Source organism: Canis lupus, chromosome 6 (genome assembly GCF_003254725.2).
Source record: "Canis lupus dingo isolate Sandy chromosome 6, ASM325472v2, whole genome shotgun sequence".
In the NCBI taxonomy this organism is placed as follows: Eukaryota; Metazoa; Chordata; class Mammalia; order Carnivora; family Canidae; genus Canis; species Canis lupus.
The window spans coordinates 9,595,758-9,621,221 of record NC_064248.1 but is presented as its reverse complement, the minus strand read 5'-3'; the positions used below and the strand labels follow the sequence as shown (position 1 = coordinate 9,621,221).

The 25,464-nt window shown below is 39.3% G+C and overlaps 2 protein-coding genes across 2 annotated transcripts in view; one reads left to right on the top strand and one right to left on the bottom strand.

The window, feature by feature from the left end:
* LOC112663009 (cytochrome P450 3A12) overlaps positions 1-23,302 on the top strand; it is a 37,832-nt gene extending 14,530 nt beyond the window's left edge. Inside the window, exons 5-13 of the mRNA XM_035717780.2 lie at positions 3,260-3,373; positions 3,633-3,721; positions 4,902-5,050; positions 8,494-8,621; positions 10,291-10,357; positions 16,412-16,572; positions 18,372-18,598; positions 21,473-21,635; positions 22,886-23,302. Coding sequence (XP_035573673.2) covers positions 3,260-3,373; positions 3,633-3,721; positions 4,902-5,050; positions 8,494-8,621; positions 10,291-10,357; positions 16,412-16,572; positions 18,372-18,598; positions 21,473-21,635; positions 22,886-22,981 — 1,194 coding nt within the window. The 3' untranslated portion in view covers positions 22,982-23,302. The remainder of the gene's footprint in view (positions 1-3,259; positions 3,374-3,632; positions 3,722-4,901; positions 5,051-8,493; positions 8,622-10,290; positions 10,358-16,411; positions 16,573-18,371; positions 18,599-21,472; positions 21,636-22,885) is intronic.
* On the bottom strand, positions 12,698-14,425 carry LOC112646273 (synaptosomal-associated protein 23-like). The gene is given in 2 exon segments (XM_035717781.2): positions 12,698-14,248; positions 14,251-14,425. Coding segments are annotated over 2 exon segments (585 nt in total). The 5' UTR covers positions 14,345-14,425; the 3' UTR covers positions 12,698-13,757.
* Positions 23,303-25,464: the final 2,162 nt, after the last annotated feature.

The following is a 25,464-nucleotide window of genomic DNA, read 5'->3' as shown; positions in this document are numbered from 1 at the left end:
TTATGGTTAGCCACTACTGTATGCTCAGCAGTGGGGGTTCATGACTGGAGTTTGGACTGGCAGTTTGTAGATATAAAATTCAGGGTTTAGCTGTGGTCTCATGCGCCAGTTCAGTGTAGTGACAGGTGTCAGGCATGGCCTCAGGTACCTGAAAGCTAATGGGCCTGGGATGATGTTGTACATATGCCAAGGCTCCCTTGGTGAGATTCTGAGGCTCAGGGTATAGGTGGTGGCACTGCTGAGGTGACTCAAGGGAGAGTAGATGGAACTAAGCAAGAGTCTGGGGCAGCTGGAGTCTGCAAATGTGAAAACCTGTGGGAATATCAGCAACAACATCTTAGAGGGTACACAGTGCTGGGCTGGCTGTTGGTTCTCAAGCAGTTAAGGCTGCTAGGGTCCTCTGCAGAAAAGGACTCAGAGAATCATGGTCACTCATGCCACATGGCTAATGCTGGTAGTCTTGGTCTTCTTTGATCCTAGCCATGTCTAGATGTGTCAGCTCTGCCGATCTCTGGAGGTTTGAAACTAAAGCAGGTCATTTGTATCATGTCCTGAAGGGCTGAGTCTAATGTTCTCTCTGCTGTTCCCCAGGACTGGGAAGTATCTCAGGTCAAGGAGTATCTCTTGATGCTGAGCAGTGCTGGCCTGGGTCATGGAGTGATGCAGGCAAAATGAAGCTATTTTCTCTACTTTTTTTGTAAGTTATCTTCAGGATTTTTTGGTATACTTTTTTAATTGGAGTTCGATTGTCAACATATTGGATAACACCCAGTGCTCATCCTGTCAAGTGCCCCCTCAGGTGCTCATCACCCCATCCCCCTGCCCACCTCCCTTTTCACTACCCCTTGTTCGCTTCCCAGAGTTAGGAGTCTCTCATGTTCTGTCACCCTCACTGATATTTCCCACTCATTTTCTCTCCTTTCCCCTTTATTCCCTTTCATTATTTTTTATATTTCCCAAATGAATGAGACCATATAATGTTTGTCCTTCTCCAATTTACTTACTTCACTCAGCGTAATACCCTCCAGTTCTATCCACGTTGAAGCAAGTGGTGGGTATTTGTCATTTCTAATGGCTGAGTAATATTCCATTGTATACATAAACCACATCTTCTTTATCCATTCATCCATCTTTCGGTGGACACCGAGGCTCCTTCCACAGTTTGGCTATTGTGGACATTGCTGCTATATCTTCAGGATTTTGATCACTGTGCTGTTGAAGCTTCTTAAATGGACTCATAGCTCTTAGGCCTATTTTTGCTTGTAGATAGCTGTCTAATTGTTGTTCTTTGTGGAGTGACAGAGGATGAGTGACCTGTCTCATAATCTTGATAATATCACGTCAGTCTTTTGTCTTTGAGGTGATTTCGTCATTAGGCATAAAATTTTTTGATGCTCTTTATTAAGTTGAAGTGTTCCTCTGTTCTTAGTCTATGAGTTTTTATTGTGAAATGATTTTGGAGACATCTGAACCCTCTTGCACTCTTGGTGGGAATGTGAACTGGTATAGCCACTCTGGAAAACTGTGTGGAGATTCCTCAGAGTTAAAAAAAGAACTACCCTACGACTCCTACGACTCAGTAACTGCATTTCTGGGGATTTACCCCAAAGATACAGATGCAGTGAAAAACCGAGACACCCGCACCCCAATGTTTATAGCAGCAATGTTCACAATAGCCAAACTGTGGAAGGAGCCTCGGTGTCCATCGAAAGATGAATGGATAAATAAAATGTGGTATATATATATATATATATATATATGATGGAATATTACTCAGCCATTAGAAACACAAATACCCACCATTTGCTTCAACGTGGATAAAACTGGAGGGTAATGCTGAGTGAAGTAAGTCATTCGGAGGACGAGTATTATATAGTTTCATTCATTCAGGGAATATAAGAAATAGTGAAAGGGATTATAGGGGAAAGGAGAGAAAATGAGTGGGAAATATCAAAGAAGGTGACAGAACTTGAGAGACCCCTAACTCTGGGAAACAAACAAGGGGTAGTGGAAGGAGAATTGGGCAGGGGGGGTTGGGGTGACTGGGTGACAAACACTGAGGGGGGCACTTGACAGGACAAGCACTGGGTGTTATACTATATGTTGGCAAATCGAACTCCAATAAAAAATATACCAAAAAATTCAACCACTGGACAGATTCAGTTTAAATTAATTCTGTATTTCTCAGTCAAACATTTATTTCAGTAGTACATGACTTTTTCCAAACCATAAATGTCATGTGTCGAATTTGCAAGGTGTCTTACTGAATTTAATGCATCATTTTGTCTTCAAAGAGAAAAGTAAGAGTTGATGTTTCTTAAAAATCAGAACAGCTTTGCAACTGATATTCTTTTATTATAATTATTTTTTAAAGATTTTATTTATTTATTTATTTATTCGAGAGAGAGAGAGACACAGCAGAGGGAGAAGTAGGCTCTATGCAGGGATCCCACATGCAGGTCGATGTGGGACTCGACCCTGGGTCTCCACGATCACGCCCTGGGCTGAAGGAGGTGCTAAACCGCTGAGCCACCCCGGCTGCCCGCAACTGATATTCTAAAGAAATAAAATAGAGTGCTGGACCCAGAAAAAAATATAGGTATTGGAAGCTGGAGGAAAGTTTCCAGCTGGTTGGCTTTGTAGGCCAGTCCTAAGCTAAGAAATATAATTATATTTTTTCCTTCTGTCTCTTTGGGGACAATACAGGGGGAAAGATTTCCATGTAATTGCATCATTTCTTCATAATAGCAAATGGATTCCTAATCTTTTTTAGTGTTAACTACATTTTTTTTCTATAAAAACCACCATATCAAGAAATCTGTTTTTTTGAGATACTCAGGCTTTAGATACATGTAAAGACAGAACTGGTAGAAGCAACTTACAGTTGACAAGGCTATCTGACTATCTTCCATCAATCTAATTTCATTCTGCACAGCTTAGGAGAATATAGTAGGTGTTAATCATGTGAATTCCCCTGAAGGAGTGGTTTCCCTACCAAATTTTCCCATACCACATTTACACCGAAAAGGAGATTGGAATATAAGGGCTGGAAATACTACAGGTAACTAGATGCCGCCTTCAGCCTTGCAGGAAGCACTGCACTGGGAACAAATATGTATCGAGCATCTGGCAAAAGCCCTTCTACTAAGTCAATGGTCACTAAAGATTTGTTTAATAATTTCTTCCCATTTAACAAACTTTCCGCAACCTTCGAGACTTCTAAAACTTATTTAGGGCAAATGTTTTGCTTTGACTCTAGACTCTTGGTCCAGTAGGATTTATGAAAAGTGCGATCTCTCTGTCTGAGGATGAAGAGTGGAAGAGAATACGAACTTTGCTGTCTCCAACCTTCACCACTGGAAAGCTCAAGGAGGTAAGAAAAGAAGAAGACTTTTAATTAGGAAGTAAAGGAATACACCTGGGAACAAATGTAAAATGAGATCATAGTCCATCTCTAAGTGGTACTCTGCTGCATTTGGGCTTCCTAAAAATAGTCTTTTATCTTCATCTCCTGGAAGAAATATGATAAAATTTGTTATTAAATGTCCCTTATAGCTACATGCTTGTGAAAGTCATGTCATTCTAGTACTCGGGTTTTGGATTTAACTTCAGGTGGTGTACTTTGTGTGTAGATGTTCCCCATCATTGGCCAGTATGGAGATGTGTTGGTGAACAACCTGAGGAAGGAGGCAGAGAAAGGCAAGGCCATCAACTTGAAAGAGTAAGTAGGAGTGCAGCTTCTGGGATTCCAACTCTGTCACGACACTTTCCAACTGCTGCCACAGAGCCCAATTCCCACTGTTTAGTTACCACAGCTGAAGTAGACGTGTGGCGTTACAACAATGGGCCAGCCAAGGAGAGGTAGCTCACCTAAAAAGGCAGAGCAGCCAGGAGGGAGAGGGTCTTCTTTTGTGCACATGAGGCAGGATTAATTTATCTGCTATAATGTTACCTTGAATACCCTGGAAGACAAAAATATATGCTTGAATAAAGAAAACATGATTGTACCAAATCTTTGAGTGTAGGAGGTATGGAATGGTGGGGGCGGGGGGTGGAGAGCACTTGGTACAGATTGTGGGCACTGGGTGGGGAAGTTTTCATGTGGAATTTGGAACAACTTAAACCCCTTCCTGATTTTGTTGCAGATATTAGCAAAATACTAAATATTAACTCTTAAGATCAATTTTGGTGTGAATTAGTATGTATTTTTAAAGTAATAACATTCCTAGTTCTTCTATTTTCCAGAAGTGAGTGAGTCCCCAGGGCAATCTCGGATCACTGCAGCTGAGACAGAGTGGGTCATTCAGGAGACTTAGCAGGAGTATAGAGAAGGGAGGTGATGTTCCTGGCAGCACAGAACAGGGTGTTGGTGTTCTGTAACATACTATTGAGGAATCAGCTCTGAACATAGAGACTGTGGTAAGAGAGGATCCAGATCAGTTTCAACTTTCTTGACTCCCTGAGGAAGGGTTAATTATTCCACTATTTGTCCTGCTCAGATACTGTGATTATTACCTTCTATTGCCCATTCTCAAAACACACTACTGTAAATTATCCATCTTTGGATCTCTAGCCCTCCATGACTAGATCTCTAGCCCTCCATCTTTGGGTCTCTAGATCTCCATGGCTGAGATCAAGCTTCTTGATCTCAGAAGTCCGTCTAACTTGCCCTAGAGACCCCATCACCCCCAGGACAAGGTGAGCTGAATCACTGATAACTCGTGAACATCTCATGAATGAATGTGATGGGATATAGACTCTTCAGATGATCCAGCAGGTGGAAGTGTGGCTCTTGTCTTGCCTGGACATTAGAATCTACATGTACTTCTTGCTGCAAATGTTGGATAAGGATAGTAAAGAGGTACTGATTTTAATTATTCGCATCTTTATTTCTCTCACAGTGTCTTTGGAGCCTACAGCATGGATGTGATTACCAGCATATCGTTTGGAGTGAACATTGATTCCCTCAACCACCCACAAGATCCGTTTGTGGAAAATACCAAGAATCTCTTAAAATTTGATTTCCTTGACCCATTTTTCTTCTCCATATGTATGTACAGTATTATTTTTCTTTTTCTCCTCCCTTTCCTTTTTCTTCCCTTCCTTCCTCTCTCACTTCCTATCTTGCTACAACAATCTTATTGAGATATAACTTCATATAACCTATAAGTTCCCCTTTAAAACCGTACAATTCAATTTTTATGGTGAGTGTTCACTGACCAAGAAATGGACAAAAAATGTATATACCATGAAATTTTATTCAGTCATAAAAATGGAAGGAAATCCTGTATTTGGACTGCATGGTTGGAATCTGAGGACATTACAATAAGTGAAGAGAGTCAGGCAGGGAAAGACAAATACTGTCTGACCTCAATTACGTGTGGACTGAGAAAAATAGCACAAGAACCAAAGTCATACAAAAAGGAGATCACATTTGTGGCTATCAAAAGCAGGGGTTGGGGGTGGTACTTGAATGAAGGTGACCAAAGTTACAAACTTGCAGTTATAAGATAGTAAATACTGGACAGTTAAATACAACATTATACCTATTGTTATTGCTGTTGTATGATGTATTTTGACATATTAAGTTCTAATTCATGATCATTGGATATTTTTCCATTTACATGGGTCTTCTTCATTTCAACAATATTTGTAGTTTTCACAGTATAAGCATTTCTTTTGTTAAAGCTATTCTTAATCATTCTCTTCTTCTTGATGTTATTGTAAAGGACTTATATTCCTAATTTCACTTTTGGATTTTTTTTGCAGTGTATGAAACAGAATTGATTTCATGTGTTGATTTTGTATCCTGAAACCCTGCTAAATATATTTATTAGTTCCAATAGACTTTTATTGCATTCCTTTGGATTTTCTATGTATAACATTATATTGCTGATAATAGAGATGCTTTTACTTCTTTACCTCCTTTATTAATAGCTCTTTCTTTCTTTCTTTCTTTCTTTCTTTCTTTCTTTCTTTCTTTCGTCTACTTTTCCTGGCTCAAATTTCTAATACGATGTTGAATAGAAGTGGCAATAGAGACTTCCTTGTTTTTGCTTAATCTGAGGGGAAAATATCCAGTCTATATCTGTTAAGTGCAGTGTTAAGTATGAGTTTTTTGTAGATGCCCTTTATCAGGTTGAGGATATTCCTTTCTGTTCCCAGTTTGTTGAGTGTTTGTATTGCTAAATGGTGTTGGATTTTTGTCAAATAGTTTTTCTTTTGCCTGTATTGAGATGACCGTGTGGTTTTTAAAAAAATTTATTGTTATATTGTATGTATAACCTGGCATTGCTGGGGTTAAACCTCTCTTGGTTGTGGCATATCCTTCTTTGGATATGTTGCTGGGTTCATTTGGCCAGTTATTGTGTTGAGGATTTTGTGATGTCATAAGATGACATGTCATAAGGTACATTGGTTGGTAGTTTTCTTCTTCCTCAATATCTTTGTCTGGTTTTAGTATTGAGTAACACTGGCCTCAAGATTGAGTTGGAAGTATTCCTACCTCTTCTGTTTTTTGGAAGAATTTGTGTAAAATTGGCATTGATTCTACTTTAAATATTTGCTGGAATTCATCTGTGAAACCATCTGGAGCTGAGCTTCTTTTTGTTGGTCCTTTCTTCACTATTAACTCAATCTTTTTTCTCATCTTTCAGATTGCCTATGTGGGTTTTTTTAAAAAATATTTTATTGTTATATATTTGAAAGAGAGAGAGAAAGAGAACATGGGGGGGCAGGGAGGGAGTGAGGGAAAAAGAGAAGCAGACTCTTGTTGAGCAGGGAACCTGACTGAGATTCAATCTCAGAACCCCGGGATCATGACCTGAGCCAAAGACAGATGCTTAACCAACTGAGTGACTCCGGTGCCCCTGCCTGTGTGTTATTTTTTTAAATGTCATCTTCTACTTTGTGTTGTTCTAGCAATTCTTCCATTTCATCTCAGTTATGTAATTTATTAGCTTACAGTTTTTCATGGTATTCTGTATGTCCTTTTTATTTTTGTAATGTCAGCAGTAATCTCCTCTTTCACTTCTAATAATAATAATTTGAATCTCTTCTCCTTTTTTGCTTGGTCCGTCTATCTATCTAAAGTTCTTTTGAAAGATTCAGCTTTGCTTTCTTTTTTTTTAAATTTATTTTTTATTGGTGTTCAATTTACCAACATACAGAATAACTCCCAGTGCCCGTCACCCATTCACTCCCACCCCCCGCCCTCCTCCCCTTCTACCAACCCTAGTTCGTTTCCCAGAGTTAGCAGTCTTTACGTTCTGTCTCCCTTTCTGATACTTCCCACACATTCCTTCTCCCTTCCCTTATATTCCCTTTCACTATTATTTATATTCTCCAAGTGAATGAGAACATATAATGTTTGTCCTTCTCCGACTGACTTACTTCACTCAGCATAATACCCTGCAGTTCCATCCATGTTGAAGCAAATGGTGGGTATTTGTCATTTCTAATAGCTGAGTAATATTCCATTGTATACATAAACCACATCTTCTTTATCCATTCATCTCTCAGCTTTGCTTTCATTGAATTTTCTCTTGTTTTTTATTCTCTATTTGATAGGTTTCTCCTATTGTCTGTATTATGTGCTTCCTTCTGCTTGCTTTATTTAGTGTGTTCTTGGTTTCTCAGCATGTTTTTGACAGAGAGGAAGGTAGTTGATTTAAATATTGGTTCTTTTTAGAAGTAGGCATATATAACTATAAATTTCCTTATGGTCACTGCTTTTACTACATCTTGTGAGCTTTGGTATGTGATTTCTTCATTTTTGTAATCTCCAAGTGATTGATTCTTAAGTGGCCTTTCGATTTCTTCTTTGCCCAGTGGCTATATAGGAATGTATTGTGTAATTTCTACAGATTCATGGGTTTCCAAATGTTGTTTGTGTTCTCGATTTCTCATTTTATTCCTTTGTGGTTGAAGGGCATACTCTGTATTATTTACATCCTGGCAACAATTTCTTAAACAGCATGATTAGTTATAATAGCATATTATGGTCTGGTGTTTCCAAAGAGACTCTAGTCCAAAAATAAAAGCCTAAGGGATCAGGAAATTGTTCCTGGGTTCCTTTGGTCACTCCAAAGATGTTCCAGAAGGCACAGATCTGACCTCTCTAGTGGTGGCCTCTATGTGTGACTTGCTCTGGCTCAGCCATTGGCTTGAAAGTTTAAGTAAAAGTCCTAGAAGGACAGACTCCTGGTCTCTTTTATTTTTAAAATTATTTTTAAAAAAGATTTTTTTTACGTATTCATGAGAGATACAGGGAGAGGCAGAGACATAGGCAGAGGGAGAATCTGGCTCTGCACAGGGAGCCTGGTATGGTACTTGAACCAGGATCCTGCGAGTCAAAGGCAGACGCCCAACTACTGAGTCACCCAAGTGCCTATCCTGGTGTCTTTTAATCTTCTGATTGGTAGACCAAATTATAATTGCTCCAGGTAAATTTTGCATTTTCATTATGCTTTCCGTTGTTCTTTTTCCTTACAGTACTGTTTCCATTCCTTATTCCGGTTTTTGAAATATTAAATATCTGGCTATTTCCAAAGAAAGTTACTGATTTTTTCAGAAAATCTGTAGAGAGAATGAAGGAAAGTCGCCTAAAAGATAAACAAAAGGTAAATCTATTGGTGGTTATGTGTAGGTATTCACTTTAAAAACAAAGATTTTATTTAATTTAGAGAGAGTATGTGGATGAACAGGAAGACAGGTAGAGGGAGTGAGAGAGAGAGACTCTCTGGCAGACTCCACACCAAGTACGGAGTCCAACATGAGGCTTGATCTTACGACTCCAAGATCATGACCTGAGCGGAAATTAAAGTTGGGCACTCAACTGACTGTGCCACCCCGGTGTCCCCAGGTGTTCACTTTTGATAATTTATTGAGCTGCATATACCCAACATCTGCACTTCTATATGTTTTTATGGTAGGTAGAGAACTGTAGGGTTTAAAGCAGGAGACTTCTAACATTTTAGGGAGAATGAAGAATGTGGAGGTCAGGGAAGGAAATAAGAAGATGAGTCAGACAGACTATGTTTAAAATTTATTATTTTTTTAATAATAAATTTATTTTTTATTGGTGTTCAATTTACCAACATACAGAATAACACCCAGTGCTCATCCCGTCAAGTGCCCCCCTCAGTGCCCGTCACCCATTCACCCCTCCTCCCCTTCCACCACCCCTAGTTCGTTTCCCAGAGTTAGGAGTCTTTATGTTCTGTCTCCCTTTCTGATATTTCCTACACATCTCTTCTCCCTTCCCTTATATTCCCTTTCACTATTATTTATATTCCCCAAATGAATGAGAACATACACTGTTTGTCCTACTCCGATTGACTTACTTCACTCAGCATAATACCCTCCAGTTCCATCCACGTTGAAGCAAATGGTGGGCATTTGTCAAACGACAAATACCCAACATTTGTTTAAAATTTATTAATAAACATGGCAAGTAGTATGTCACTGCATAAACTTCAGTGAGAAAAAAACTACCGCTTTCTTTCAATAAATTGTCAAAATGTAAAAATTACTGTGTAAAATCATTTTCCTGGTAGTGTAATTTTGCCAGATCTTACATTGGCAAAGAATCCCTTCAATTCAAAGCCTCTTATCTTACACCTTCTCCAGGGGAAGGTCCTATTAGGCACCTGGTGGAGTATATAGTCTATGTTAAATTTGACCCTGCCATAGTCTGGAATGGGTAGAAATCTTCTCTGGGCACTGAAGCTGCAAGCTGGCTAAGCCAGCTTTGCCTTCATGAGGCCTGATGGCCAGCTGTAGGACATGTGTAGGACAAGGAGACAGGGCTGATATCACTGAATATTGTGCAGAGTTCTGGGAGGGTGAGACATTGGAAGATGCTGACACAGAAGCTGCTCATGGACTCTGCAGAGGTCAGGGATTGGTCTATGTGGCTATTCATTAAGAATTAAGGCTGGAAGAAAGGACTGAAGTCAGGGACTTTCTCCTTAGCTAGTAGATGTGACAGGAGAGGGATCAGGCAACTCTTGGGCCAGGAAGGTATGTTCAAAAGTCAGAGAAGCTGAGGATCAGACAGAGACAGAGCAAGATCCAAAAAGCAATGAGACATAATGGCTGGATTCCTGTCAGGGAAACATCCTGCTCTCCAAGATTTATAGCTGAGCACTTTTGTTCACCGAGGACTCTGGCAACACTACTCTAAATTCGGGATGTAAATGGGCTATAGTCTCAGGATACTTCACGTCTGATTTACTTCTGACTTCACAAGTGATTTTTTGCCATGGAAATTTCTCTTTTTGTTTCTAGCACCGAGTGGACTTTCTTCAGCTGATGATTAACTCCCAGAATTCCAAAGAAATGGACACTCATAAAGGTAAGCGAGAAGAGCTTCAGAGGGCCATTGATGAGGTGGCTCAGAAAGAGGGGGTGGTTCCAAGGTGTGGAGGAAGATTTTTAGCAGATGGAATTTTGGCAAATTGAAGAAAGAAATATGTTCAGATACAAAAGGTAGACAGAGCATTTTCCAGAAAAACCAAGCCATACTACCTGTTCAAAGCTTGAAGGGGAACCATAGACAAAACAATCTGTGGTCTGCCACAGGGGAACTTGTTTCCAATGTCAGTCCTGCAGCCTAATCCAGACCCACCGAATCTGCCTGGAAATTCACATCAAGTCTTCATCACATAAGGAGGTACATGGCCCCAGTGTTGATGACCGTAACTTGAAACACTTGTGGTTATATTTTATTCACTAGCTTAATCTACTTCAAGTGTTTTTTCCCTTTTTGTAATTAAGAAGTAACTGGTGCAGGTATGTGTACACATTGTATTTCTCTTTAAATCATCATCTATTACTTTTATCATCCATGGATGGTCTTTGACTAAAACTATTATTACTATGATGGTTACAAAATGATGACTCTTTACTTGTACCATTTCTTCTATATTTTGAATAATAGTCCATTGTTAGGGTGAGCTTTCTATACGTCATCATTATTGTATTTCTTTCTTTATATATGTCGGTATGATCTCTTATATTACTAAGTGTCTTATATCATTTTTTTCTTAGATCCTTGATTCTTTCAGATTTTTTGTCTGGAAGCCCTTTAAGTGGGCACCTGTGTTTTTGTTTTTCCTTTCTTCTTTTTTATGTTTTCAATAGACTTTGGTTTTTAAAAAGATTTTATTTATTTATTCATGAGACACACGGAGAGAGAGAGAGGGGGAGAGAGAGAGAGAGAGAGAGAGAGAGAGAGAGATGCAGAGACACAGGCAGAGGGAGAAGCAGGCTCCATGCAGGGAGCCTGATGTGGGACTCCATCCTGGGACGCCAGGATCACGTGCTAAGCTGAAGGCAGATGCTTAAGTGCTGAGCCACCCAGGTGCCCCAGACTTGATTTTTTATAGCAGTTTAGGTTCACTGCAAAATCGAGTGAAAGACATAGAGATTTATCTCATATTTCCCCTGCCCCACCTACATACAGCATCCCGAATCAAAATCCCTCATGATGTGGTAATTTTTAAATAATCAATATACCTACAACAACACATTATTACCACCCAAAATCCATAGTTTATATTATAGTTCATCCTTGTTGATGTATATGCTATGGGTTTCGACATATATATATAATGATGTATATCCACCATTAAAAAAATAGAGTATTCTGTATCCTTTTCCCATATTATTTTCTGGGCATTACCTTGCATCCTGATGTCAGACATCTCAGATTTCTCTTCTGTTTCTCCTGATGAGCCCTGAACCAGCCATTTCTCCAAGAAACTCTGATTCCTTTTAGTTAAAATGGTATTTAGAAACCAAATCTGGGATCTAGGAGTACTCGTTGCTACTAGGGGTTATTTGCTTCTATTTCCTCTCAGTGAGCCAAGTTAACAACATCAAATATATCTACACAGCACTGATCAACACAAATATTTCTTTATCCATAACCCATGATGTAAGTATGCTCTCAGTATTTAAAAGAAAAAAAAACAGGCTTAATTTATAGTTGTTTCTATGACAGAAATATTTCCATCATGGTTAATTTCAAGCCATCTGTGATTTGACAACAAGCTCACAAAATTGTTGAATATATAACAGTTGATTCTAGAGGAAAAGGATGGGCTTATTCTTTCATACCATTTATCTATCTATCTATCTATCTATCTATCTATCTATCTATCTATCATCTATCTATCTATCCATTTATCCATCTCTACCTACCAATCTATCTCTACTTCTATTCTATCTATCTATCTATCTATCTAGTTCTACTTTTTTCTCTGATGGAGGAAATATTTTATATTTGCTTGGTCCTGTACAGAAACACTGCACACATGTGATTTTTGAGCACTTACCATGTGGCTAGTGTCACTGAGCTCTGAATCTTATATTGTATTTAATATAACTAATTAAAATTTAAATATAAATAGCCGCATCTGCCTACCTTATTGGAGAGTACAGCCCTGAACTTTTTTTTTTTTTTAGTTAGTTATAAAATTTAATTGTAAAGATCAAGCAGTGGTTATTGGTCAAACCAATCCACATTAATAGCTTTGAAGTATGCAGACACTAGTTCTTAAATAAGGGTGACAAATACCAAACAGATTCTTCTAACACTGTTCAAGATCTAAATAAATGTGATTCTGGACATAATTCAATCCACAAGGCTAACTGAATGATAGTGCAGTCATCAATAATTAAACCAAAGGCATAATTTTCCAAATCACTTTTTAGTTAAACAATAAATTCTAGTTTTAAAGTCTAAAGCTACAAAAAAATTCAAAGCAATCTAACTATTTTTCTACCTGAGATCAAAACAAGTTTCTTTTAGCCTATCTAAACATAATTCTTAAAAAACAAAACAAAACAAAACATAATTCTTGGCTTTGAGGTAAATCTGAATTCACGTGATATACTTTGTCAAACTTCTCCAAAAAAATTTAAGCCCTGCTTTAGAGAGAAATTCTCATGTTACACATACATATTTACATATTTTTTTTCTTCAAAGACTAATGACAAATTTATGAGGTTAACAAGCATGTAATGGGACCATGATACTAATAACGTGAAAATAAAAAGCCATTCATTTATACAAAGTGTTCCTGTAAGGTGCAATATGAAATGGGATCACTATGTACATACACAAATCACCAGAAGTTCAGCAACTAAGCTCACTTTGAAAAAATTCTATTTTTTTTGGAGCAGAGGTTACCAAGTTATGATGTATAACAAAAATATTGTGTATAAAAGCTCCGTTACCAAGGATTAGCCTAAACTGGCAATAACTGCAGCTTAAATTAAAAATTAAACCCAGCTAGATCTTTACTGTGGCTATGCAATTTTTGCTTTGTGGCATGCAAGTTTTACTGAGGTAACAACCTCTTATCTCTTGCCTCTCCTCCTTATGCTCCCCTTGCCCCCAGTTTCCTTCTTCATGGCTGTCTTTGGCAATGCTTCCAAATCTTGAAAGCAAAAGAACCTGCTAAAGTAAATGAGAAGGATGAAAAATAACACGATATAAGATGTATAAAAACCAATCTAAAACTATGAATCAAGGAAAAAAAAATATACAAGGACAGACAAGCAATAGTGTACCCTCAAAGGAAAGAGAACATTAAAAAAAAATAGGGGATCTGTACTCCTGGCCCTTCTTGCACATTATCTCCTGATTTAGAAGAGCATGGAACCAAAACGTCAAACTCTGAAAAGGTAATGGCTTTGAAGGAGGAGCTAGAGAAGTGAATACATGAAAAAGAAGTACAGCAGCAGCTTTAGCTGTCAATGAGTTTCTTTGCTCTGGCATTGGCAATATCAATACGATCGTTGTTGGTGTCAGCCTTTTCTGTGATCCGGTCTATTTTTCGATTTTGAGCCTCGATCTCATTGCCCATTTCCAGGGCCATGTTTTTTAGGTTTCCTAGGATACTGCCCACTTGAGTCAGGTTCTCTTCCATCTCATCTTCTCTAGCATCATTAGTTATACGTTTAATGTATCCACCGCTAACTGCTCCAGTGGCTGGTTGTTGAGGCTGCCCATTTGTCACTCGGCCTGGCTGCTTAGATACTACATTGCTAGGAGAGTTGTCTTCACCATCTCCCCATGTTGCCTTGTAGGCCTTACTGGACTCAAAGTTCTTTGTCCTATTACATGGACAGACACAAAGGCCACAGCACTTGTTGAGTTCCGTTAAAGTCTTCTCTGCCTCTCTCATGTCTTTATTTATTTGGTCCATGCCTTCTTCTATGCGGTTTAGTTGCTCTCAATGGCTAAACCCAGGATTCTCCTTGTACTTTCCAGAGACTCATCAGTAACCTGGTGGGCTCTCAGCTGAATTTCTTCTGGTGACAGATTATCCATGATGAATTAAAACTTTTGATAAGCAAAGACACTGAAACGTGGATATTCAAGCAGTTCCGGCCACTCCTCTCGCGCGGCAGCGGCTCCCAGCCCTGAACTTTTATTATCATGGGGTTTGTGGTAATGGAGAGCAAGAATTTTTTTATATATATTTTTTATTGGGGTTCTATTTGCCAACATATAGTATAACACCCAGTGCTCATCCCGTCAAGTGCCAATGTTTATAGCAAAAATGTCCACAATAGCCAAACTGTGGAAGGAGCCTCGGTGTCCATTTAAAGATGAATGGAAAATGTGTATATATATATATATATATATATATATATATATATATATACACACACACACATACACACACACACAATGGAATATTTCTCAGTCATTAGAAAGGACGAATATCCACCTTTTGCTTCAATGTGGGTGGAACTGGAGGGTATTATGCTGAGTGAAGTAAGTCACTTGAAAGACAAACATTATATGGTTTCACTACATGGGGAATATAAAAAATAGTGAAAGGGAATAAAGGGGAAAGGAGAGAAAATGAGTGGGAAAAATCAGAGAGGGTGACAGAACATGAGAGACTCCTAACTCTGGGAAATGAACAAGGGGTAGTGGAAGGGGAGGAGGGCGGGGGGATGGAGTGACTGGGTGAAAGGCAAGAATTTGATAGTTGAATTTACCCATAGCAGCTTCACGAAAAGTGTGACTAGGAAATCGGAACTTTGTAGACTTTTCTAGCACTTTTTGCATTGTTTTTAGCTGTGAATTATGGGTTTGTAGTGGGTAGGTGCTCTCAGTATCTAAAGGTCCTAACACAGGTTTTGTCAAATAGATTAGGACATGACCATGCTGAGTTTCTGCCAGGAGCAAATCAAAAGATATTCCAATTTATATTCAGAGTGGGGCCATTCACTAAGGAAGGTGAAATTCAGGCCATGATTGCTAATTCCATTCACTGGATTCAATTCGTCTATATTTCATGCTGGTCAGTACCTTGCCTTTGACACATTTTTTTCTTCTGCTTCTTTGGTGGCATTAATTAAGCCAGCTCCATTACCGGTCTTTTTTTTTTTTTTGTATATTTCAGTTTGTATATGTACTATATACATATAGTATAACACCCAGTGCTCATCCCTTCAAGTGCCCTCCTCAGTGCCCATCACCCAGTCACTACATCCCCCCACCTGCATGAACAGATAAATGAATAAAGAAGATGTGGTATATATATACCACATCTGTGTTGTAGTTTCTGTACATATTGGAGATCATGCACTTGCGAAGTTGTGTGCCAGGTCTTCTACTAGCTGAGACCTCTGAAAGGTATAATCCATGCTTCTCAAGCTAGGTTGTTCACACAAATCACCACATCTCATGAAAGCTCAGACTTTGATTCGATAGTTCTAGGGTGAGGTTTGAGATTCTGCATTTCTTTTTTTTTATTTTTATTTTTATTTTTTTTTTGAGATTCTGCATTTCTAATAAACTCCCAGATGCTGCAGATGCTGATGGTCCATGGATCACTCTTTGAGCAACAAGAATTTATCAGTAGCCCAATATTGTTCTCTTCACTTTCCACAAATATGTTTGGATGAAAGATCATTCATTTTTTCTGACAATTAAGTCTTAGTATCACAAACTCTCTAAATAAATTTAAGTTCTCTTTTAGCTAGAAGAATATAAATTTTCTTGGGGGAGAATGGTATCCCATGTTACTTACGACTGAAGTACTTTTAGGATCCTCCAAAGGTCATGCTGATAACACCATGTACGTTAGACAGAAATGCCATCTCCTGAAATTACCTATCTGTGTTGGTGCAGAGGGTGGCACTAGCAGGAGCAGATGGCCAAGAATAGTATAGACCATAGGAAGAACCAGATCAAGATAACTTCTGGCTTTTCTGGCTCTGTAAGATAGACATCAGAGTGCAAACCACTCTGAGTTTGATTCTGAATTGCTTTTACATTTTCCCCAAGGGAATTGGGAGTTTCAAATGGACTTCTCATTATCTAAAGTGTGGTTTTTTACATTCACCTGTTATAGCTAATATGTGTTTCTTCTCCTTTTAGCTCTATCTGATTTGGAGCTGGTGGTCCAATCTATTGTCTTTATTTTTGCTGGCTATGAGACCACTAGCAGTTGTCTTTCCTTTCTTATGTATGAATTGGCCACTCACCGTGATGTCCAGCAGAAACTGCAGGAGGAGATTGATGCGACTTTCCCCAATAAGGTGAGTGGGTCATACCTGAAGAAGGGAGTCAGTGTAGGCTTGGTTATGTCTCAGTAATAGATTAGCCCTCAAACCTAGGTAGGTTTTCATAAAAAGGCTTACTCCTATTTCCACATTTGCGTGTCAGATATGGGCCTTAGCAGAAGATGGGAGTGAGTCTCTGCTCCAGACAGTTATTGGTGATACCAGGTAAAGAGGCTCCATTTTCTTATACCTGCATTATCTAGAACCTGGGGACTTATTGTTTGCTGGGTAACAAGGAGCTATGTGTTGCTCACTTGATTTTCAAATGTTTGGCCCTGAACTGACATTTGTCTCATCAGTTCATACCCCATTTGCAAAATGGTTTCCTGTAAATTCATGTGAGCTAGGAAATATGGGGATCTGCATGGATCCTGGATGAGCAGTGAGTTTCTCTACCACATACCCTATGAAGTATCAACTGTATTATCTCCATTTAACAAGTCAGGAAACTGAGCTACAATCTGTAAAATGTTGGCTCTTAAATATAACACCAAGTGATAGACACATAATTTCCCTCATTGTTTTCAGATCTCTGCCCAACCTGGAGTTCCCTGTTTATGAAGACCCCTGACCTCTGGGTCTGGAGTGACCTATATGGCAAACAGTGAAACTCCAAAGTGACAACTAGGAGACTGTTCCAGCAACAGAGGGTGGGGTTGAGAGTAGGGTTCTGATCCCCTTATTACTTTTCCTAAAACTGAAATTTATGTCCAGAATTGGTAGCATCCAATTGTAGCCTTCTCTTGCCCTATTTGGTTTGAGACGAACTAGTGTCTCCCCAAATTATACTTTTTCAATATAATGTTCCTCTCCAAATATTGTATATATAATTGAAAAGCTAGGAAGCAGAATATTTCATATGGAGTATTCTTTTTAAGATTATTTATTTATTTATTCATGAGATACACTGAGAGAGAGAGAAAGAGAGAGAGAAGCAGAGGGAGAAGTAGGCTCCATGCAGAGAGCCTGACTTGGGACTTGATCCCGGGTCTCCAGGATCACGCCCTGGGTCAAAGGCAGGTGCTAAACCGCTGAGCCACCCAGGCTGCCCCAACAGAATATTTCTACTAGAAGAGTTTATGTAGAAGAGGGGATATTTTGTGTTGCATGTTCGCCTTTCATGGTGCAGATATGTGGCCCCTGTTTTGAAAGGAATCAGTCACTTCAACATATTCCACTTAAATTAAGGGTCATAGGGAAAGTGAAATAAGACAAAAATAGAGAGGGAGACAAACCATAAGAGAGTCTTAAGTATAGGAAACAAACTGAGTGTTGCTAGAAGTGATGGGTTGAGGGGATGAAGTAACCAGGTGGTGGACATAAGGAACACTAAATGTAATGAACACTGGGTATTATAAGCAACTGAGGAATCACTAAATTTTATCCCTGAAACTAATATACACTATATGTTAATTGAATGAATTTAAACAAAAAACTTTAAAAAGATCAAGCGTCACACTCTATTAGTCACTTTTGTTCATATGAGGAAGAAAAACCACTATCTGGAAATGGGAAGGGTTTCAGGCCCTGTGTAGGGGATTGTCACAGTGGTCTCCCCTAGTCATTACTATTGCTCACAGCTATTTCTCACAGCTATTGCTCACATGTCAGTGGGCCATTGAGTAGATCAAAGGACATGGTAGACATTCAAATGTCTATAAATACTCTCAAAATAAATGATTCTTAGGTGTTCCTAACACTTCAGTAGTAGTACACAGAGTGCTTTGAGCATTGATCCAAATCTCCATTTATCTAAATCTGTTTCTTCCTTCCAGGCAGCACCCACTTATGAGGCCCTTGTACAGATGGAGTATCTGGACATGGTATTGAATGAAACTCTCCGATTATACTCAGTCGCTGGTAGACTTGAGAGGGTCTGTAAGAAAGATGTGGAAATCAGTGGTGTGTTCATTCCCAAAGGGACAGTGGTGATGGTGCCAACCTTTATTCTTCATCGAGACCAGAATCTCTGGCCAGAGCCTGAGGAATTCCGACCTGAAAGGTACAGGGAACCCTGCAAAGGGGAACCCACCCTCATATTGGAGGATATTCTGTATTTTCTTAGTATAGATGACAATCGTGTGGTGGTACAATGATTTATTTGTACATTTTTTTAATTTTTTTTTTCATTTTTTTTTTATTTTTATTGGTGTTCAATTTACTAACATACAGAATAACACCCAGTGCCCGTCACCCATTCACCCCCACCCCCCGCCCTCCTCCCCTTCTACCACCCCTAGTTCGTTTCCCAGAGTTAGCAGTCTTTACGTTCTGTCTCCCTTTCTGATATTTCCCACACATTTCTTCTCCCTTCCCTATTTTTTTAATTTTTAGAAGTATTTTTCTTGTTACAAAATGAACATTATTGTCCAAATTTTACAAACTCTAGTTGAGAATAAAGAAAATTAACATCATCACCAGTCACAATATATCAGGATTATTAATCATGTGATGTATGTCCTTGTGGATATTTTTCTATGCATATATAGAAGCTTAAAAGTTAAGATGGCATTATATATTTTTGGCATTCTGTGTTTGTAACCCTGCGCCACTATGTCTGCTAGGTATAGTGTGAGGACAGAGGCTGTGGTGCTGAGAGTTCACATCCCTGGCAGGAGGAGCAGCAGCCTGAGGACAGAGTGTGCTGGAGACCTGATAGGTCCTGTGCTGTCTGTGGTTGCAGTTCTAAGCATCTCTCATCTCTCTAGTATCCGGGATTTATCCAAAGTGAGGTCATCTATTCTCTAGCCATTTAGACATCCTCCTTGGAGGGGTCTTGAGCTTTCTCTTCTGGGAATTCAGAGCAGAGTCTGGCTTTGAGTAAGCCTGAATTCTGCAAAAGTCCATGTTTTCCTGTTTATTGTATTGGTGGGCAAAATTTGGATGAGTTTTTAGAGACCTAGATGTTTAGCCCTGACTCAAAGTCCCCGTTGGGAGAGCCCTTGTCTGGTTGCATGGTGTCCCTAGTGCTAGCAATGCATCTACACATAGTACTTGCTGAAAGAACTTATAATTGACCAAGTCATCTGTTTTCTGGACCAGGAGACCTGATGACTCCCACAAGCTCAGCTGTTCAATCTTCTGTAGCTTCTTGAACAGAAACCAGAGACCACTCCTGGTACTTCTTCATGATTCATTCAGCCATGAGAGGAAGTACTTATTATCTATGTGTGTTAGGGACTGTGCCAGGAAGTGAATCCATGTATTAAAAATGCCAATTATGGATAAGTTTTTAAAAAATATTTTATTTATTTGAGAGAGAGAAGCAAATGAGCATGAGCAGGGTGAGGGGCTAAGGGAGCAGGAGAAGCAGACTCCCTTCTCAGCAGGGAGTCCAACATAGGACTTGATCTGAGGACTCTGAGATCACTATCTGAGCCAAAATCAGACTCTTAACCAACTGAGCCATCCAGTTGCCCCTATTATAGACAATTTTTTTTCTGTGAAAATTTTTTATTTACTCCAGTCTCAACTCCTTGATGTGTGACAACTAAACAGACAGACAACACAGAACTTTATTACTTTCAATGCTTTACATTACTTGGAAAATAAGTCACCTACTGCTTTGACATTAGCAACGTGACATGATACTCAAACAGCAATAATTGCATGTAAGGCTAGCCTAAAGAAGGGAGGAATGGGACAAAAGTCAATTGACTGACTGGTGTGTAGAATAGGATTTCATTTGTTTCAGGAGGATAGGGAAGCATTTATGGACAATTTTTGACACAGGTACAAATATATTCTATAGACACAAGTGTGTGAAATATTTTTAATGAATCTATATGTGCCCACCACCTGCCAAACAACCACTAACCCATATCAACTGCCCCATCCACACACCATTATAATACCTAGACTGTTTTCCATATTACTTTTTTTTAAAAGATTATTTATTTATTTATTCATGAGAGACACACACAGAGAGAGACAGAGAGATAGAGAGAGAGAGAGAGACAGAGGCAGAGACACAGGCAGAGGGAGAAGTAGGCTCCATGCAGGGAGCCCGACATGGGACTTGATCCCGGGTCTCCAGGGTCACAGCCTGGGCTGAAGGCAGCACCAAACTTCTGAGCCACCCAGGCTGCCCTGATTTCCATATAACTCGAAGGCATATCATCTATAAACATTCCAGTATGTTCTTCATGATATAAGGAGTTTATTTTTTTTGATATAAGTAGTTTAAATAATACCTCACCAAATGCCATTATCATTTCCCCAAATTTACATATTTCCTTAATATAAGTATTAAAGAAAGAATTTTGAATAAACTGTAAGTCTAACCCTCAAGTAATTTATAGTCTCTTAGAACAGATAGACAAGCCTCAGTGGTTATAGTGAGTATACATAGACCTGAGTATGATTATAGTGCAGTAGCATCATGTGCCAAATTAACTCATCTGAAAATCTTTTCTGTGTAAGTGGTTGGGAGTGGTCCTAGCAAAGAGTGTAGGGATGTGAAGGGAAAAATAACAAGGTAAATCATAGGAGGCATTTCTCTACTTCCTTTTTCTATGACCATGTGACCAACGTAAGTGAGAATGGAGGCGCAAACCTACCTTTCCTTCAGTAAGACTCATTTCCTGCTTGCCTTTCAAAGTGTGGACATCTCACCACCCTCAATATAATTCTAGTGTCTAAGATAAGTCTTTTCAATGGCATTCATCTCATGTCCTCAGCAAGACTGAATGCTTCATAGAGCAAGGAGTATCCAATGACCTGTAGTTTACAATTGTCACAGCAGAATAAGCATAGCAGGATTAAAGGAACCAGCCTATCAAATTTCCAATATACTCCTGATTGAGAACCCCAAACAGGTACCTCTTGTGGTTTTTATGATTAACCAACTTGTTTTCCACTTCCATTGTGGAACCAGGTTCAGTAGGAAGAACAAGGACAGCATAAATCCTTATACATACCTGCCTTTTGGAACTGGACCCCGAAACTGCATTGGAATGAGGTTTGCAATCATGAACATGAAACTTGCCCTTGTCAGGGTCCTGCAGAACTTCTCCTTCAAATCTTGTAAAGAAACACAGGTCAGAGAGATAACTTTCTGCATAAACAGTGTTTTATTCTTGCTTTTTTTAAACTAAGAGATGTGGATAGATGTATGTATGTGTATATTTGGAAATGGGCTCATTTATCCCTAATAATTCCTTCTATCACCAGAGAATCTATTTAGAGTTATTGTGACTTTTAAGGGTCCTTCAGCTCTTGGGTGCCACATCTATGGTTTATGATCACCCAACTAAAAGGGTCATCTGTCAGCGCATTTTGCATGACATGATTATGTGCAGACCTTTGATCTTAAGCAATGTTTTAAATTTCTTTCAAGTCCGCTGAAAGAAAGGGAACATGTTATGCATAATCATGATATGCAGTGATAACCATGACATGCCTTTTGAAAGATGCTCTTCTCCATCACAATTTACAGATGCTCTGGTGACTAAGGTTCTCAAATCCTTGCTGTACATTGAAATCAGTGGGTTCATTAAAAATACTGATGCCCAGATCATCTCAGATATTCTAACATAATTCACCCAGAGTGTGGCTTTTTTTTTAATTGGAGTTCATTTGCCAACATATAGCATATCACCCAGGGCTCATCCCGTCAAGTGCCCCCCTGAGTGTGGCTTTAAATGTGCCCCCTTTGATTCTCACGTGCAAGCAAGGTTGAGAATCACTGGTGTGAAGCATGTCTGGCAGATATGAAGGAGGCCTGCAGTCCAGGCCATCCTGGCTACTTGGCTCCATCTTCTGTAGACTGGCTCCAGTCAGGCTGTGTTCCCTTTCCATCCCAGTCTGTCATCATGAATGGATGTTTCCATGGGAGAGAATACAGGATGGTTAGCATTGTAGATGTCCAGACAATAAAATGTGTAATAAACACTCAGGATGACCTTGCAAGTTTCAACATATACAAAATAAACTGTCACTTTTCAAAATTGTTTGCCGTAATGGCTGAAAATCTCTTAAATTTTAAATACTTATCCTTTTTACTTAAAATTCAGATAAAAAAAGAACACAAACCATCAAGGGTCTCCAGCCTGGTACAGAGTAGGTGTTCAAAAGATATATTTGTTGAATGAGTGATGGATGAATGCTTATATGCTCCTGTCTTGACACCTTACAGAATAATTTCAACATATGAGAGATATATGAATCTAAAAGTAGTATTTATATATTTGTAATGCATTTTTGTCCTTCATATATCTTGCCTGCTTTGCTTCTGTTGTTAGCAGGATTTTCATTGATTGTTTCTCATATACTTGTTTAACTGTTGCAGATCTCCCTGAGAATAAATACTCGAGGGATTATTCAACCTGAAAAACCCGTTGTTCTCAAGGTTGAGCCAAGAGATGGGAGTGTAAGTGGAGCCTGACTTTCCTAAGGACTTCCCCTTTGTTCTTTAAGAAGCTGGATCCCAGAATACCAGAGACCTCAATTTTCTTTATGAGTAAAACCCAAAAATGAAGATGGGCTTCACGTACAGCCTGTGATGGATGACTGGGAATTCCATACATTCATTTAGCTTTCTTCGATGTCTATGTCAAGCATTATATATTGTGTAAAGAAGTGACTAATAAGTGTCAGACATGTAGACTCAACCTATCCGGTTCACACAGACTACCCCCTGTTTGTACCATCTACTCTCCTGAGAACTGATCAAGAATAAAAATTTCTCAACAATTTTGTCAACGAACTTTAATAGAAACAAGGATTATTATTATTATTATCTTAAAGATTTTATTTATTTATTCATGAGAGACACAGAAAGAGAGAGAGGCAGAGATACAGGCAGAGGGAGAAACAGGCTCCACGCAGGGAGCCCAACGTGGGACTCGATCCCAGGTCTCCAGGATCACACCCTGGGCTGAAGGTGGCGCTAAACCGCTGAGCCACCCAGGCTGCCCAGAAACAAGAATTATTGTGGTGACTGTAGTAATGATGTTTATATAAAATGTCTTATTTTGAACATTTTACATTAAATATCACTCTGAGTGAGTCAATCAACATCTCTTTACAAATGTATTAACTAGTGGCTTCATGCACATTAAGGGGGAATACACAGAACCGATGAGTGAGAGCCAGTGACTGAATATTTTGAACATCACAGTCACTGAGTGGATGGGGCTTGTTCAGAACTCCAACGTGATATGTTAGATAGATGAGTTAATCTACTGTGACTTTGCCCATTGCTCAGAAATTTTTCTTTTTAAAGAATTTATTTATTTATTTATTTATTTATTTATTTATTTATTTATTCATGAGAGACACAGGAAGAGAGGCAGAGACACATGCAGAGGGAGGAGAAGCAGGCTCCATGCAAGGCTCCATCCCAGGAATCCGGGATCATGCCCTGAGTCGAAGGCAGATGCTCAACCACTGAGCCACCCAGATGTCCCCATTGTTCAGAAAGTTTATTCATAGTTTAATTCTACAGGTTTTGGAGCACATTGTTGTGCCCAAGATTATGTTCTGAGAAACCACCAAGGAGCTGACACCGATGCAAGTACACAAGGGTTTATTTACAAGCTCGAGCTTGGGTCCAAGTATACTCCACACAGCAGAGCAGGGGCTTGGACCCCGAAGTGGGTTACAGCGGGGTTTTTTATGGGCTGGTCTAGGGGATTTTCAGAAGGGGTGGAGGAATTTTTTCCATTCCAATATGGGGGACAGGGTGGGGGAGTTTCTTAAGATCTGATATGGGATTCTCTGCCAAGGGCATTTTGAGCTCTGTTGTCTTTCTGATATGGGATTTCCTGCCGAGGGCATTCTGCAGTTTTTCCTGTAAAGTTCAGCTCTTATTCACAGGGGCCTAAAATGGCTGTACTTGTGCTAATGCTAAACTTGAGGCGAAATGGCCTTAATTTACTCAGCCTCCACAACATGTTTTTTTATAATACTCAATTGAGGCACTTAGTATTATATTGTTAGTTTTGAGTTAACATTTTCATCTCTCTACCCTGTGTTCTGGTAGGTGGGAAACATGCTTTGTCTTTATATTCCAGCCTCAGCTGGGGAGGTGGGCGAGGCGGGGGTTTGGGGTGACTGGGTGACGGGTTCTGAGGAGAGCACTTGGCGGGATGAGCACTGGGTATTATACTATATGTTGGAAAAATCAAACTCCAATTAAAAATCTACCAAAAAATAGATTCCAAAAAAGAAAAAATAAAGTTATATTAATGGTGAAAAAAACAAAACAAAAAGGAACAGGAGGATGTGGTGGCACACCACCCAACAGGATGTGATGAGAAGAACATTGCATCACCTCTGGGATATTCTTGCCAACAAGAGAAACCTGAAAGTGTGGAGGCTGAGAAAATTAAGGCCATTCCACCCTAAGTTCAGCATTAGCACAAATACAGCCATCTCAGGCCCCTGTGAATAAGAGCTGAACTTTACCTTACTTCAGTTAAGCCCCATATTAGAATCAGAACAGAGCTCAAGCCAGTGGCAGAAAGTCTCATATCAGAATGAGAACAGAGCTTAATGCCCTTAAAACCTCCATATCAGAATGTAAACAGAACTTGAGAATGTAAACCACCCCTTCTGGAGGTCCCCTAGACCAGCCCATAAAACTAAGCTGGAACCCACCTCGGGGTCCAAGTCCCTGCTCCCCTGTGTCAGGTATACTTGGACCCAAGCTCGAGCTTGTAAATAAACCCTCTTGTGTTTGCATTGGTGTCGGCTCCTTGGTGGTTTCTCGGACACGTAATCTTGGGCACAACAAAAGTAGTTCCCAAAAAGATCAGACAAACCCAAGCTGAGGAATATCTACTCCTAATCTGTAACTGGTGTGTAATCTTCGACAAAGTAAAGGTCCTGAAAGCAAAAAAAAGAAAAAAACAAGCCCGAACAGAT